At 36.1% G+C, this 16,902-nt stretch overlaps 1 protein-coding gene across 13 annotated transcripts in view; it reads left to right on the top strand.

The window, feature by feature from the left end:
- LOC127935553 (plectin-like) overlaps nucleotides 1-16,902 on the top strand; it is an 88,022-nt gene that overhangs the window by 51,345 nt on the left and 19,775 nt on the right. For 11 of the 13 annotated variants that reach the window (XM_052533524.1, XM_052533523.1, XM_052533525.1 and 8 more), the window contains 16 exons: nucleotides 2,921-2,982; nucleotides 6,124-6,213; nucleotides 7,811-7,888; nucleotides 8,221-8,313; nucleotides 10,116-10,282; nucleotides 12,200-12,315; nucleotides 12,784-12,890; nucleotides 12,987-13,106; nucleotides 13,343-13,438; nucleotides 13,567-13,694; nucleotides 14,621-14,714; nucleotides 14,833-14,987; nucleotides 15,427-15,763; nucleotides 15,946-16,026; nucleotides 16,185-16,346; nucleotides 16,469-16,573. In XM_052533524.1, the coding sequence (XP_052389484.1) occupies nucleotides 2,921-2,982; nucleotides 6,124-6,213; nucleotides 7,811-7,888; nucleotides 8,221-8,313; nucleotides 10,116-10,282; nucleotides 12,200-12,315; nucleotides 12,784-12,890; nucleotides 12,987-13,106; nucleotides 13,343-13,438; nucleotides 13,567-13,694; nucleotides 14,621-14,714; nucleotides 14,833-14,987; nucleotides 15,427-15,763; nucleotides 15,946-16,026; nucleotides 16,185-16,346; nucleotides 16,469-16,573 (1,991 nt within the window). Of the gene's footprint in view, nucleotides 1-108; nucleotides 340-2,920; nucleotides 2,983-6,123; nucleotides 6,214-7,810; nucleotides 7,889-8,220; nucleotides 8,314-10,115; nucleotides 10,283-12,199; nucleotides 12,316-12,783; nucleotides 12,891-12,986; nucleotides 13,107-13,342; nucleotides 13,439-13,566; nucleotides 13,695-14,620; nucleotides 14,715-14,832; nucleotides 14,988-15,426; nucleotides 15,764-15,945; nucleotides 16,027-16,184; nucleotides 16,347-16,468; nucleotides 16,574-16,902 lie in introns of those variants that run through there. The other 2 variants (XM_052533528.1, XM_052533532.1) reach the window with 2 other exon arrangements.

Raw genomic sequence — 16,902 nt, 5'->3', positions numbered from 1 at the left:
CCTAAAGGCAGGTATTTATCAAGAAATGTGAAAAAAGAAGAAAGCGGTAGAGAGGGGAACAGAACTCGAGGGGAAGAAAAGGGAGGGCGAAAAGAGCTGGCTTGGAACACACCCACTCGCCTGCATGGATCTTCTCTTTTGCTTTCTGAAACAGCAGGCCGGGTGAAAAGAAACCATTCAGGTGGTTGAAACTGTGGTTTTGCAGCAAGAACAGAAGTACAGGAATGGCTGTATATCAAGGTTACAGAACATACTCCACAGACAGTGTTGGCAGTGACGCTGTATTCACGGATGAAGGTTATTACCAGGGGATGCTGAGGGCCATGGATGAAAGAAAAGGTACAGAGGAAATTCTCAGTTTGAATACTTAATATTAGCTATTAGACATTAAATCTATTTTTTATATCCTATTTAATCTTTCTACAATATTTATTAATAAGTTCTTAAGTATGATGTAAATTATACATTATTAAGGTTTCTTTGGGGGGATTTAGATTTTTTTTATGTTGCTTAATTTTTGTATTTTTTGGCACATATTTTGGGCTTCTTTTGTTATGTTCTGCAATCAGTTATGCAGTCAAGATATCATTCTGCATCATAATTAGCCCTTTCTGGACAGGTGAAATTAATTTGTAAACTTCCAACCAATAATAAGAAGTTTAATATGTCAACTGGAAGTTTTGGGGCTTCAAAGGGAGGGTCCATTGCAAAGGCAGATCCCAAATCTGGGTTGTGGTCTAGTGTGCACATGCATGGCATGTCGGAAAAGAGGTCATGGTTTGGGTACAGCACAGCTCAAACATTGTAAATGTTCTAGATTTTTAACTATAATTTACACTGACACATTGCTTCATGCACTAAAACTCTGTTCCCTCAAGCTATGCGTTCCTATGCTATGCTCTTTGTCAGACCATGAAAACCTTTGGTTCTGTGGCATGGAACATTAGCTAGGCTTTTATGGTGGCCCAAGATATGCTGATAGGCGTTACCTTTTCATTATGAGGCTGTGCAGGTCTGTTGATGTTTTGCTTGGAATTTTAAGTGCCCCTTTTATCCGGCCTTTGACCTGTGCAACCATTCAGGTAGTCTTAGAGCTGTTCTGAGATCGGCTTTCTGATTGAAATCATTACTGTGACTTAAAGAGACGCTCAGTAAACAGATGCATCATCTTGTCGTTTCATGTCTCCACATGCTTCTGAAGTTTGTGTTAGAAAATGATGTGTGTTTATGTGTTTTATGCTGTTTGCTATGTAAAATTGCAATATAAGATTGCCCAGTTTTTAGCTGACTAGATAAATGTTTGTCGTTTCATAAAATACTTCATACAATGAGTCACTACGCTGTCACAGGAATTGGTTTTCATGACAGCACGAGGTTTAAGAAACAGGAAGTGATGTGGTGGTGATGCCGACTGGCGTGGCTGCCATGGCAACCGAATGACAGAACAACAACATGCATCCAGTTCGCTGCAGTTGTTTTGTTAAAACCAGCTTTCCTGCATCTTAGCTCAATGTTTTGATGAAATGGTGATGAAAACGGAACTTTGCAGGCCTTATCACAAGTTTGAGATTTGTCATGTTTGCTGGTCATCAGAAATCTCTTCAGGCTTAGTGGTTCATCTTGTGATGAGGTGTTCTTCTCCAAGTGTTCTTTAACTACAGCTCCACTTGAATTCTCATCAATTCTCTTTCATGCTAGCTCAAGTGTGCTATCATCTCAAAGTCAGAATGGGACCTGAAAGTGCCATTATACTGAATTTCTTGAATCACTCTCTTATATTAGTTGTTTTACATTTTACGAGTTCATTGTAAATCCCACTAAGTTCAGGTAGTAGTACTTCTGGAACACTGCACTCCTTTAGCACGCCTTTAAGCGAGTTTCCACATAAATGTTTGATGCCATTGTTGATGGTAATTCAAGATGAACGTAAAGGTAAATGTGGAACACTTGAAAGCTTCTAAACAAATTGAGGAGCAAATGCAACAGTAAAACTGTGCCAGTAAAGGAGTCAGTCATGTTTTTTTTCAGAAGCATCAAGATTCAAGTCATCTTTCTTTTTTCGTCATTAGGGATTCTCTGGTTTAGTCATGAAGACCTGCAAATATCTGAACTCAAGTGAAGAAAATAGACGCACAAACTAAGAACTGAAAAACTTTCAAATTAAGTAGTCACTTAACTACAGTGTAAAGAGCTTAAGTCAGTTCACCTGTGGAATGTTTTCTAGGTGCTCAGATGAGTAGATAGATAGTAGATAAATATGCACAGGATGTTCATAAAATGAGCCCGCACAATTTTGGGTCATGATAAATACCATTGAGAAGACATTTTAATTAGACATTTTAATTATGCTTCATAACGTATACTGTTGTTTAAAATATTGGGTTGGTACAATATTTTTATGCATTTGAAGGGCTCACCAAGGCTGCCTTGATTTAATCAAAATACAGTAAAATTAGTATTATTGTAATATATTATTAACATTCAAAATAACTGCTTTTTATACTAATATATTTTAAAATGTTATTTTTTCCTGTGTCTCAAAGATGAATTTTATCAGCAATCGTTACTCACATGATCATTCAGAAATCATTCTAATATGCTAATTTGCTGCTAAATAAACATTTCTTATTATTATCAATGTTGAACGCAGCTGAAAATTTCTGTTAAAACCATGATTTAAAAAAGTCTATTTAAAGCATCCTTTGTGAATAAAAGTAAAAGTATTAGTTTAAAATAAAAGATCACATGCAAATATTTTGATCAAAGCAAATATGATGAAAAACTTATGCTAATTCCAAAGATAACTATAGGTTTGTTCAGAAGTTTCCATTAGTATGTTGTATTACATTTACTGGTTTCCAGTGCATCTCTCTGATTTGATTTAATTTAACTAAAAATTGTGTCTTTTTGTGTTCTACAGATGAACGAGATCGAGTACAGAAAAAGACCTTCACAAAATGGGTGAACAAGCATCTGATGAAGGTATTATCATTCACACAAATAGAGGGAATTCAAAGTATACACAGTTATTCTATGTTTTCACACATTCAAAGAGAGTCATGCATTCAGTATATTTGTTTTGCCCTTCACCGATTGCCACTTTGTCAATCTATTATCTCACAGACTTGTTTTGTAGAAGACTTGTGCAGTATCTACAAATGACCGTGGTGACAGCCGCTTGATTGGAAACTCTTAGCACACTGCACAGAGAACATAGTTATTAGTCTGTCATTACAGGGAAAATAACAGTTTATGACGCTTTAAGTGTGAAAATGATAGGAGTGTGTGTGAGAGAGAATGGGAAGAACAGACATTAGTTTAGTTTGTTTGTCTATATCTGAAAACATATGGTGAGTGTGTGTAACTGCTACTGCTGTGGAGTAGCTGAATAATCATCCAGTACACACCCAGTACACCGCACTGCTGAAAGGTGCTGTTTATTTATTTATGAGTGTGTGAGGATGAGTCATCAACATCTGGCCTCATTTTATATCCCCAAAGAAACAGATTGTTTTCTTGGTACCGCTTGGATTTCATCCAACAGTCTGGCCCACAGGCACCGCTTTTCACAAACAGTTGTGCCAGTTTGAAAAGAAAGTGTTTCAAAATGTGGTACGAAACTCCACCCCAAAATCTACAATCTTTAGATTTAAAATTGGTAAACAACGGTTTACCCTCCCCACACACAAAAAAAGAAAGCAACAAAAGAGATGCTGCAGTTAACTGTGGCAAATCCTGAGATGTTATGTTAAACTCCATCCTAAACTATAAAAGAAAACACTTTTTAAAATCTTTAATACTTATTTTAGATTCAGCTTTTACGAGCTTATCCATTGAAATGCTGCTAAAACAATATTTGTGTTTTTACTGTTATATTCTTTTAATTCGCACTGCATGACTGCAGTGAAGTCAAGGCAAAGGTGTGAATATATATATATATATATATATATAATATTGAATATAAAATCCTGATGTTCTCCTTGGCTGCTTTTATGTTATCCAACCTAAAGAAAATGAAAAAAAAAAAAAAAAACATACAAGAATATGTAACTTATCAAGGATATAGGTAGAAAGTATTTCACTCTTGCACGTGTACAAATATCTTTTTAAAATCTAAAGGATCTTTAAATTTACTTTGATGTTTATCAGACTTTACTTTTTTTTTAAGTTTTATTATCAAAATAAATTGAATTAATAAATTAATATGACATTATGACGTAGTTATTTTAGTTTTGCATTTTTTATTTTTTTTTATAAGCAGAGCTTTTCTTTTAAAGCTCTGTTAGTTTTTTTGGATTGTGTTAGACTGATTTTCCTTCCTCCGAGGAGATGAAGGGTTTATTCAGTGGACTCAGAGGCTTTTCTGTGGGTTGTTTGTGTGCTGTAAGGAAATCCTTCTCATCTGGATGCAGCTGTTTGGGATGGAAACCTGAACGCCAGCAAAGCCTTACCGTCTCTCCTTTCAAACTGGGCACAGAGAGGATCAGCCTTAAAGATTAAAAAGATTTATTAAGAACGAGTTGCCAAAATGATGGTTTCACCAGATGTGTCAGTGATGTTGCATTGTTATTTTTGACTTAATAGATTTGAATTAAATACAAAGACAGTTTAGTATTGATGCTTTGCTCCATGTGTGTTGTGCTCTGTCATATTTGATTTGTTGCTTCATGTTTGAATATTAAAACTGAACAAGTATATTAATAATGGTTTCTGTTATCAGTAGACTTGTTTAAAGATTTGATGCAATGAACAAAATATTTAAAGGATATATTCACCCCTAATACAAACTGTATGTGTCACCTGTGTTCATTTCACTGTTATACAGTATCTCACTGTCTCTCTCACTGTCTTTCTGTCATAGCGTTCTCATTGTATATCCCATCTGTTCCAACCTTTCTCTTTTTAATCTCTCCATGTTCCATCCTTTCCTCCATCTTTCTCTGTCAGCACTGGAAGGCAGAGGTAGGTGTTGTCTGTGATCACACCTTTGCAGATTGACTTCTGTTATTACCTGCATGGGTTTCACATGCACTGTATGGAGCTTCCTACATCTGCACCTAGAGCTAACATACACATTCTCCTGACTTCCTTGCATGAAATGCAGTTTTCTAACACTTAAGATGTGTCAACACCTGGTTCTGTGTCTCCTTTAGTAGTTTCTATGTTTACTGTTTTAGCCCCTAGCTATTTTCCTTTGTCAACAGGAAACAGAGTATCATTAGATAAATTGGCCCACAAACTAATGTATGGTTTTAATTGCACAGAACCAACTAACTTCACTTTTCTGAAACATTTTTTGTAATTATTAAAATCCCATAGTGGTTTTGAATAAATCTGTGATGTTAATTCTCATGTTTAAAACTGCTCTGTGTATGCTTTTTTATTTTTTATGTTTGGTGAGGAAAGCCATTTCAAATTACATTTGCCTATAATTTCCACAGCAAAACTGCTCTGTTTGTAGGTTCAATGCTTACAAAACAGGATTTTTTGGGTTTCAGAACCCTTTTTTTGTAGGGAATCTCTGTTTTAGTCACTAAGACCTGTAAATATCTGAACTCAAGTGAAGAAAATGGATGCACAACAAACTAAAAAAAATGCAAGAAGTCAGATGGGCATTATAAAATAACAACAACAACAACAACAACAACAAAAAAACTAGTTAAAGTATTTAACTAGGTAGATAAAATATGGACATAAATTATTTTAAATACACTACCATTCAATCATGTAAAAAGATCATTATGCTTCCAAGGCTGCATTTAATTTCGAGAAATATTATTACAGTTTAAAATAACTGTTTTCCATTTTCAAATATTTTATTCCTGTGATGGCAAATCTGTTTTAGTAGCCATTTCTCCAGTCATCAGTGTCATCATTCTAATATGCTGATTTGGGGCTCAAGAAACATTTCTTCTTATTATTATTAATGTTTAATGCTTAATGTTTTCATGGAACCGTGAATCATTTTAATGAATATAAAGTTCAAAAGAACAGCTTTGATTTAATCTATTATACTAAATTATTGCAAAGAACTGTGGTATTAAATAGCATAATATTATCTTATAAACGTGTAGTCTTCCACAGTTTTCATAATTAGTAATGATGATTTCCTATCTTATTCAGGCCCAGCGACACATCACAGACCTGTACGAGGATCTCAGAGATGGACACAGCCTCATCTCGCTGCTGGAGGTGCTGTCTGGAGAGACACTGGTAAGTTCATGCTAATTTGGGATCGGATTTTCCATCCACAACCCAATTCAAAACCTAGTTCCAAACATCAATCTGAAATTATGCTTTTGCGAGGCTCACTCTCACTACCTGGATCTGCTCTTTTAATATAAGCCCCTCCTCTTCCTATGTCCTCCTTTGCTTTATAGACCTTTTAGTTTGTGTTAAATAATTTTCCCCTTGAATTCTGCATCTGATTGGATAGGTATGTAGTTTAACACCCTTAAAGTCGTGTCCCTCAGATTTGTTTTGCATGCGTCAGTGGTTGACACGTGGCATTCAGATCTGTATGAGCAGTGGAGGAAACCACACATACAGAAATGTTTTGGTAGGAATGAATGTCTCCTTACATTTCCCCATCCTTATGACTTCTGCTGTGACTGTGTCTCTTTTGCATTGCGTCTCACTTTTTTAACACATTAACAATCTGACATTTTCTGCCTCAGTTTCAACTCTGCATCGGTTTGACCCTCTTGACCATTCCTTTTTCAACTTCCTGTTTGCTCACCTCTGCCCTGACCTTGACCCCTTTGCCTTTGCTTTTATCTTGCGATGCTCTTGCTGTGGTAGCCGAGGGAGCGAGACGTTGGCAGGAATTCGCGGTTGGTGAGTTGGGTCTGAAAATTTCCGGCTCGCCTCCCCGGTAAGGGGCGTGGCATGTGTCACTGCCAGGGGAAATGTGTTGTGCATGATGTCACTTCCTTTGTCATGTCGCTTGTTCACAGTGCTGTCCTCCCCCCATGTCCACGAAAATATTCAATTTAAAATGTAAATAGATTATGCTACTATTTGACTAAGAAAAATCAGGGTGGATATTCAAATGTTTGCGATGACAGAATGTACTGCATTCACTGTCCAGGGAATCATTAACCACAGGCTTTCAGGAATTTGACATAATGTATGTCAGTTTAGTATTCAACATTCTTTTTAGTTATGCATTGATTCATGTCTTCTCATGTTTGCAGACATGGGATCCTTTGAAATCCTAAGTGACATCATGCACTGCATGCCAGTAAGAGCCTGGCTCATAGGACAGCTTAGCTTTTGATTTGCTATTAATTGTGATGACTGATTGTCAATTATCATTGCATGTTCTTTTTGTGTGCTGATGCATTTTGTCCACATTTTGACATAGTGGTGTATTTGGATTCAGGTAATGGATTATAGTTAATGAAATTGGGAGATATCTGGTATTCTTGTACAACGTAGTTTTCTTTCAGTTGTTTATTTTTTCAATAAATGTGCAAAGAATAGTCAAATAAAGAAATAGTGAATTTGTTCTGTTACTGGCCATAATCATTTTTTACATGTCCTGTGTAGGTTGATATCAGAAATGTCCAATTAAATGAGAATGTTTTGAGCTGTTTTTTCTATGCATTTTAAAAGTGCTTAGCAGTTCTTACTGTACAATAAAATGTTTGGATGTTCTGTTTCACCTTCTGGTCTCATTTAGTGTATTTTTTCAAAATGGACGAGACATTATTATAATATTTCTGTATTGGGGCATCCCTACTTTAGTCATTGTTGTGTTTGCTTAGCTAATGCAATTATATAATTTTTATTTTATTTTATTTTTCAGCCCAGAGAGAAGGGTCGCATGCGCTTTCACAAACTACAGAATGTACAGATCGCACTGGACTTCCTCAGACACAGACAGGTACAGTGAACCAAACACCTCATTAGCCATTATTTCATTTATTTATTGATTTTACTATTCAGCATTAAGGATATAAAACAAAATAAATAGAAAAATATTAATAAAAATATAAAAAGCTATTTTTTTATTAAAAATATGAAAGCCTATTATTGCATTATTGATCATGAGGTGATGTTTAGAAAAGTCATACTTTTTGTTTGTTTGTTTTATATTTCCATTCCATTTCCCTCTTGCAGTATCTTTTTAGACCCACAGGGTGTCTGTGGACTCCAGGATGAAAACCCTGGCCTTATAAGATTTCACTGGTTAACACAGATCTCATTGTTTGACAGGTGAAACTGGTAAACATAAGAAATGACGACATTGCAGATGGAAATCCAAAACTGACCCTTGGGCTGATATGGACCATCATCCTTCACTTCCAGGTCTGGTGTAGCACTGGTTGTGCTTTACTTGCTCTGAGCAGACACATTCTAATGAGTTCTTTATATGCTACATTTAGTTTTGCTTCACAGATTTTCGTTTCCCTTTTCACTGTTTCTACATGTCACAAGTCTCTCAACTACCTGTTACTATTGCTGTAACAACACAGTCATCTGTGCAGACTTGTGACAGGGTTTAATGTATCATCTGGCATCAGTGATATAGAGATCACTTTTCATAATTTTACCAAATATAAATCTCAGGCCACCCACAAAAAAACAACACCCTCAGAACAGAACTAGAATTTGTTGTATTTTCACACATGACCTCATGTTCATTTGTGCACAAACTTGATTTTCATTCATAAGAAAAAAGTCAGACAAAACCTGTTTCAATTGTCTCTGGACTGCTGCACAATGTTTTGTCTCACGAGGAGACTGGAGCACGTTTTTGTACTTTTTTTTTCTGGGAAATAAAAACCGAAGCCTGCGTCTTTGATGTCACGGTTAGGCCTGTGGGGGATTATGGGCTGAGATGGGGTACATTTCGGTTGGTGACTCACATCTTCCCTTCAGGGAGTTTTTGGTTGTGGGAATGCATCTTAATTGTTTTCTTTTCCTTATTACTATTATTATTTTTTAAAGTGCTTATCTTGGCACAACAGATTTACAAAAAAATTGTCATTTTAAAAAAGCTTGCTGTACAGAACTTTAGGGCGACTTAAAAAATGTCTAATGTTATTTATCTGGACAGACATATTAAATAAACTTAGTTAAACAAATAGTTATGAATTCATATAGAGTAAAGCTTGTAATACAATAAAAATATACCAGAATTGGTCGCAGCAATGCAGAATTAGCTTAAATAACGTTATGCACTCTGCAGAAGTTGTTGTGTTTGGCACCAGATCTCAATTTTTTATTCTTTATTCTTACAATAACTTTGTAACAATTTGAAGTTTGAATTGTTGAACTTATAGTCATCACAAGAAATATTATTAAAATAGAGACAGAAAGGAATTTTGCCTTGAAAAGGACCTTAAATGCTCTTGTAAAGCTATGCTGCAAGGATGAGTCACTGTGTACATCCTTAATGTAAGGATTTTGAGGTTTAGATCATCCAGACTTCCCTATAAAATACTCATTATAAGAGGGAACTTGATTTTAGCCGTTGAGCGGTTATTACCCAATGGAGAATCCTGATGATGAGTCACCAGAGAAACAAACGCATGCAAAATCACAGGCCAAAATTTGAACAATCCTCTTATTTTCTGTGAATCTTATGATCACTGCTTACCACAATGATTGTCCATAGTATCTTGGCAACAGTGAGGGTATTTTAGGCTTTCTTTCTTTCTTTCTTTCTTTCTTTCTTTCTTTCTTTCTTTCTTTCTTTCTTTCTTTCTTTCTTTCTTTCTTTCTTTTTTTGATGAAACTTAAATTATGAAATGCTATAACATTTTCCCTGAGCATTACAAGATTGCATTCTATTATTGGAAAAGCAACAAACTATACATTTTACTGAACAGAGTGCAAACTTTGTACCCTTTGTGTATATGTTTGTAGAGAACCATTCAAAGCATTTGACACAATCAGCAGAATACTAATACTAATAGAGTATGCTTATTGAAACCATATTTGCATTGATTCCATTTCATTTTATGCCTTATTTTAGTTTACTATGAAACTTGTAGTTATAATTTATTGAGTATATATATCATTAGTCTGCTAGTTTATTTCTTTATATAATAATACATATCATAATACATTGCTGACTGTTTCACTATCTTCCTTGGCTCCGTCAGATTTCTGATATCCAGGTGAACGGTCAGTCAGATGATATGACCGCCAAGGAGAAGCTGCTCTTGTGGTCTCAGCGGATGGTGGAGGGCTACCAAGGCCTGCGGTGCGATAACTTCACCACCAGCTGGAAAGATGGCAAGCTCTTCAACGCCATCATCCATAAACACAAGTAAAAACTTCTTTTAAATAGGGAAAATGGTTGTTGGAACACATTCTCGTGACACATTAATCAATGGTCCTCATGTAAAAGAGACAGAATTTGTTTTTTTTTAAGTTTATTTCGTAATCTTGGCATCTGAGAAGCGAGAAATAGTTGACACACCCTTGTATCTCCGGGCTGTTTATGAAGCTCATCTCCAGACTTGCTGGCTGCATTTGCAGTGTCAGTCACAGATTCCTTCTGCCCCTTGACGGGTCTATAATTTTAGTACTAAACCCTGGCTTTTAACAAGTTATGTTTGACAGGAACTGTGATCTGTCATGCCATACTTAAATGTAGGCTGACCTGTTTGAAAACTCAAGAGCACAACAATTTGCTGTCATACATGCAGACTTCATACAAATACCTCTCAACTGCAACAAATTCACCTGGGTTGGCATCAGATTTAGCAGGATTAAGTCCAAGTATGCTCGAATTGGCACTTATGAAAAAAGTTGGAAACCTGAAGCCTTTAATAAGGGCGTGTTGAATCTGAATGGATCCCCAGAGGGTGTGTTTTTATCATTCAGCATGCAGCTGCATAGCTCAGGTTCACCCTACTCTATCACACACAGAGGACTCTTGAGATTTGAGCAAACAGAAAGCAGTTCGCCTTCCCACTTGCTTGCAAATTGGTGAAGTGTGAGTGTGTGAAAGCCATTGCAACAGTAGCGGTAACAGAAGACCTGGTCGAAGCTCTCAGTCGAAGCTTGATGCGTGACAATTTGGAGGCCGGTTTCTCTGAGGACTGAGACTGGAACTTGCTTCTCACTGGACAAGAATACCCGCCTGGACCCTCTGTAAATGACTCAAAGAATGGGAATTTAATTGATTTAATTCAACAAAATGTTCAGTCTCAAGAAGAAGCTACGCTCAAGGAAGAGTCGCAGTTCGTTGTCCAGCCATGGATCTGTTTGTGAACTGGAGGACCGGGTGGTCATGTTGTGTGAAGATGTGCCATCAGAGACTTCATTTGATTCGGGCCAGGGGTCCATCAGCCCTGGTGCCTGCTCTAGTGGTGGATCCCAGAGCGGAGATCTTGAACATGGCATGGAGCAAAGGCTCTCCACCCTAAGTAGAGATGGGTTTTCTTACAGAAACGTGTTCGTCTCAGATGCCGAGCTTCCCTGGGGCCAACCGTGCTACCTGCTCACACAGACAGTCAATAAATCGTATGAATGCTTTGTTTCGTTAAAAACATAATTGAAAAACAAGTAAAGCAATTCTGCCTTTCTCATTGTAGCTTTTGCAATTTCACAGACTTATTTTATTTATTTAGTTTAGTTGTTATTTGCCATAAAATGTAGTTGTACTGAACTTTCAGGTTTTCATGTAGTTAACCGGCTGCTTGTGCGTGCACGAAGTGTTTTACCTTAATTGTTTTGCAATGATTGCTGTTGAGTGAGTACTTAGTCACATAAGACAGGCTTAAATCCTTTGAAGAGATACAGTATCAATCTTGCCAGATACTGCCACAGATGTTTACACAGCCTCCAGGTTTGTCCTAACAATGAGTTAAAATATAAGATCTGCAAGTGTGCGTCAAAATGAAATCTTAGGTAAAATATCCATTTTAAAGGCTCACAGTTCATGTCATAGGACTTTTTGTTTGCTACATGGAAATTATTTATTTCAACAAAGCAGATAATCAAATGCAAAATAATTAACCAAATGAGCAGTATCTGTTAAAAATGTAATTAAAAGCAGGCAGAATATAATTGATGCATGGTGTATTTTTATGTAATCAATGCATTGAAATGTTTAAAGTGTGGATTTTTTTTTTTCATTTATGATTGTTACTGATTCTTCCATTGTTCCTTTCTAGAGTTATATTCCTGTAATTCTCCACCTCTAACTGCATTCTGTGTCTCCTTTCTTTTGCTTTAGGCCAAATTTGATTGACATGAATAAGGTGTACAGACAAACCAACCTGGAGAATCTGGAGCAGGCCTTCACCGTAGCAGAGAGAGACATGGGCGTCACACGCCTGCTGGATCCTGAAGGTAAACAGGCAGAAAACACTAATAGTAGATCTTAGGGGTCCTAGAGGATTTAAGGGGCTTTTAAATGATTGTTTATGCCTGTGTAACAGTGGTTTCTAATAGTTTTCCAATAGTGCTTCTATGATGTTGAGTAATTTTTACTACTGTTCAAAAGTTAGGGGTTAGTCAAATTTTTACTTAGATTCTTTTTTTTATATATAATTTAATGCATGCCACTGATCAAAAATGACAGTTAATACATTTATAATGTTACAAAAAATAATCTTTAAATATATGGTGTTCTTTTTAACTTTTTTATTCAACAAATAATCCAACAAAAACTGATTTCCACAAAAATATTAAGCAGCACAACTGCTTTTGACGTTGTTAAAAGAAATCATCATACTAAAATGATTTCTAAAAGTGATCATGTGATTTATTTACCTACCTTTGTACATCATGATAATAGTTAGTTTTTCCTTTCTGCAGATGTAGACGTGCCACACCCAGACGAGAAGTCCATCATCACGTATGTGTCCTCTTTGTATGACGTCATGCCAAGAGTTCCTGACGTTCGTGATGGAGTCAAGGCCAATGTGGGTGTTTGAAAATATAAGTATTTATTATACAGGCATCATGGGACATTGAGATGGTCAGTATTCATTGAAATGCATTTTTAATGATGTGTACAGGAGTTGGAGTTGCGCTGGCAGGAATATTACGAGCTGGTGACCATGTTACTGCAGTGGATCAGACATCACATTCTCGTGTTTGAGGAACGCAAGTTCCCCTCCAGCTATGAGGAAATTGAGGTTAGTCCCACGATCCATGGTTTAATGATCATGCATATTTACATATGTAATTATGATATGGTACAGTAATTTACTTTTATTGTTTACAAGCTAGAAGTAATTATAAAATGTAAAAAAAAAAAAAAAAAGCTATAATGTCATTATTTTGTGGTCACAGATGCAAGTGTGTTTAAGTATAAAACATTCAAACTATAAAAAAAGAAAGTGATATGACCATTTCTTTTTTATTTTTGCAGGTTCTCTGGCGTCAGTTTCTGAAGTTTAAAGAGTCTGAACTACCAGCCAAGGAAACTGACAAAAATCGCACCAAGCTCATTTACAAGTCTTTCGAGGTAAATCAAATTCGCTACAGTAATTGTCTTTTAAACAAGTGTGTAGTACAATCCTTTTGGGTTTTTGAGTTTTCTTAACATGGTTTGACCAAGATTTGACTTTATGCACGTGGTTTGTTTGGCACCAGGGTGCTGTGCAGGCGGGTCAAATCAAGGTTCCCCCCAGCTTCCACCCCATCGATGTGGAGAAGGAGTGGGGCCGCCTGCACATAGCCATTCTGGAACGAGAGAAACTGTTGCGCTCAGAGTTTGAACGGTGAGAAATCTGTGGATTAACTTCTTTTTTGCGGAACTCCTCATGAATTTGTTGTTTGTTTAATGACTCATTTGAATTATCTGAACTATTTACAAGATGATTTTGCAGTAATGATAATAGTAATATGGGTCAAAAAGTATCAAGCTAATGAATTAAAAAGTATGATACCATTGTGGTCAGATTTGACTAATGTTTTGAATTGAATCTAAACAAACAGCTTTAGTCACCTCATTTCAGTTATGTTTCAAGAAAAATAAAGATCTACAGATTAAACTGACTTGCCCTAAAAAGAAACATCAACCATTCTAATGGATAATATCTTGAACAATAATATTATTCTAATGAATAAACAACTGTGAAACGCGTTAATGTGTTATTTTCAGCTCTTAATATAATTTAATATTTTATTTGAATGATTATTCCCTTCTGTTTTTTTGTTTCAAATGCATTAACCTTACATCACAACTAGTTGTTCAGATGAATTTTTCATAAATAGCATTTCTCACAAGCAAACAGGCCGTCACTTTCAAAAAATATTTGTCACAAGACAGCCTTGCAACCTCTCTGCAATCTTTTTAAGAGCCTGAACAGTAACAGAAGCACTTCTTAACATCAATAGCCAATTCAATGTGCCTCTGCTCCGGAGAAAAAGAAAAAAAAAACTCTCTATACTGGGATTCAGCATTATTAGAATTACTAGTCATGGCTTTTATGAATGACAGCCATGGTCTGGAGTACCTGCTCCGTGAGAGGAGGGTGTGAGTGACTTTTTTCTAGTGGATTCTAAATGCCTGTACAGTCTGAATATTGTCTAGTTTAGTTTAGCCTTTGTCCACTCATTATATTCTTAATATTTCATGTCGGTTTTGCTTTTATTGAATTATGCAGAGCGTGTAAGAGTATTTGTGTGTCTGTTACATGTACAGGCTGGAGCGTTTGCAGAGAATAGTCAGTAAAGTGCAAATGGAGTCAGGTTTGTGCGAGGAACAGCTTAACCAGGTGGAAACACTGTTACAGACGGTGAGATATAAATCCTATTCCTTTTATTCCATTTAATTCCTTTATTTGAATCCAAAGACTTTAAAGAAGAAAAACCTGTAGCAAGTAGCATTATAATAAACCTTTGCTTTTACTGCAGGACATACGTTTGCTGAGTGCGGGAAAGCCCATCCAGCATGCATCTGATATAGAGACAGATCTGAACAAGGCTGAAAACATGATCCGATACCTTTTCAACGATGTTCAACTACTCAAAGATGGACGCCATCTACAGGCAGAACAGATGTACAGGCGGTCAGTATAATATTTTACTGTCATACCCTTGAGAAATTCAGCAACATCTACAAACTGTATATTGTTGTAATAGGAATTCTTTACCATTTTTCATTTAATCATTCATATTTAACTTTTTAAAAATGTTTACAATTTTAAAGAAATTAAAATAAATAAATAATTAAAATAAATAAATAATAATAATTCCTTGCCTTGAGTTGTGATATGGTATCTTCTGAAAAGCTGTTTATTACTTATTAAATAGCCATTAAATATGTAGAAATAAATAAATAAAATAAATAATATCTAAGAAAGCTGCTTTAAGAATATATATATATATATCGATATGTATTAAATGGCAATTAAACAACAATTAATCTTATATTATCTATAATAAATGATTTCTCATCACTGCATCTTTGCAATTGCATCAGTAACTGTCCTCTCTTTGTTCTCTCAGGGTGTACCGTCTCCATGAGCGTCTGGTTAACCTGCGCAGTGAGTTTAATCTGCGTCTGAAGTCAGGTGTGACAGTGTCGCAGATACCCATGACCCAGATCTCCCATGTCCAAACGTTACAGCAGTCTCCCCAGCGCCTAAGACCTGAGCTTGACGAAGTCACTCTCAAGTACATTCAGGACCTCTTGTCTTGGGTGGAGGACAACCAGAGACGCATTGATGGGGCAGAGTGGGGCGAAGATCTGCCCTCTGTGGAGTCTCAGCTCGGTAGCCAGCGTGGTCTTCATCAGTCCATTGAGGAGTTCAAATGCAAGATTGACCGTGCACGGGCTGATGAGGTAATTCAATGCATAAAAATTTGAAATTTTACATCTTTGTAGTAGATATTGTGTTCCCTTCTTACAGGTTTTTGCTACTGTCTCTTTAAGATTTGTATATATGAATCTTATTTGCATGTGAAATATGAAAAATATATGAAAAGCTAACATCACAAAACCAACCTAATTTTTCCCCCTTTCAGAATCAGTTGACTCAGTCAGTCAGTAAGGAAGCCTATCGAGAATACTTGGGCAAACTGGACCTTCAGTACGCCAAACTGCTGGTATGCTCTTCAATGTAAAACTAAAACACACTGATCCCTTTGTTGAATCTTAATCATGGACCTTAAAATGTCTTCACAGCAAATTCATAATGTACATAACCTTCTAAAACAGAATTTGCCAATTTATCAGTTGGTTAATTCTCCTTGTTCCATCTCAGAATGCGTCCAAGTCACGGCTACGTCGTTTAGATCAGCTGCACGCTTTTGTTGTAGCTGCCACTAAAGAGCTGATGTGGCTGAATGAGAAAGAAGAGGAGGAAGTGAACTACGACTGGAGCGACCGAAACTCCAACATGACTGCCAAGAAAGATACCTATTCTGTAAGACCCCCAAGACATCTGAACATGATACGACCTGCACTAAAATTGCTCCTTTTTAATGCTATTATGCCAATTTAATTGCATTTGACTCTAACGGTCGATGCTCCTGTGATATCTTGTAGGGTTTGATGCGAGATCTTGAACAGAGAGAGAAGAGAGTGAACAATGTCCAGATGACTGGAGAAAAACTGCTAAAAGAGGACCATCCTGCCAGGAAAACTGTGGAGGTACAAAATTGTACATTTAATCTTTTATTAGTTGTGTTTCTCCAAAGCAAAATACTAAAATGAGTCTTTGATTTATGCGAGTCATGTAATTATAGAGCTGATAAAAAAGCTACATAATGTGAGTAATGAATGTTTATGTATCTAATTTAATAAATTTAACTTGTTTCTGCAGAATCTTTAATATTTTAATCCGTTTGTGCTTGTAAAGTGTCTGTGTTTTACGTTTTTTAAGGTTCTGTAACATTCTTTTTTCCGAGCTTCAATTATCTTTTCAATCCCAGATTTTCATTGTAGTGTCAATGTGAATATTTTAGCATTTCAGCAGAATT

The sequence above is a fragment of the Carassius gibelio genome, chromosome A19, assembly GCF_023724105.1.
Source record: "Carassius gibelio isolate Cgi1373 ecotype wild population from Czech Republic chromosome A19, carGib1.2-hapl.c, whole genome shotgun sequence".
Lineage (NCBI taxonomy): Eukaryota > Metazoa > Chordata > Actinopteri > Cypriniformes > Cyprinidae > Carassius > Carassius gibelio.
The sequence above is the reverse complement of the archived record's forward strand: the minus strand, read 5'-3'. Positions and strand labels throughout refer to the sequence as shown.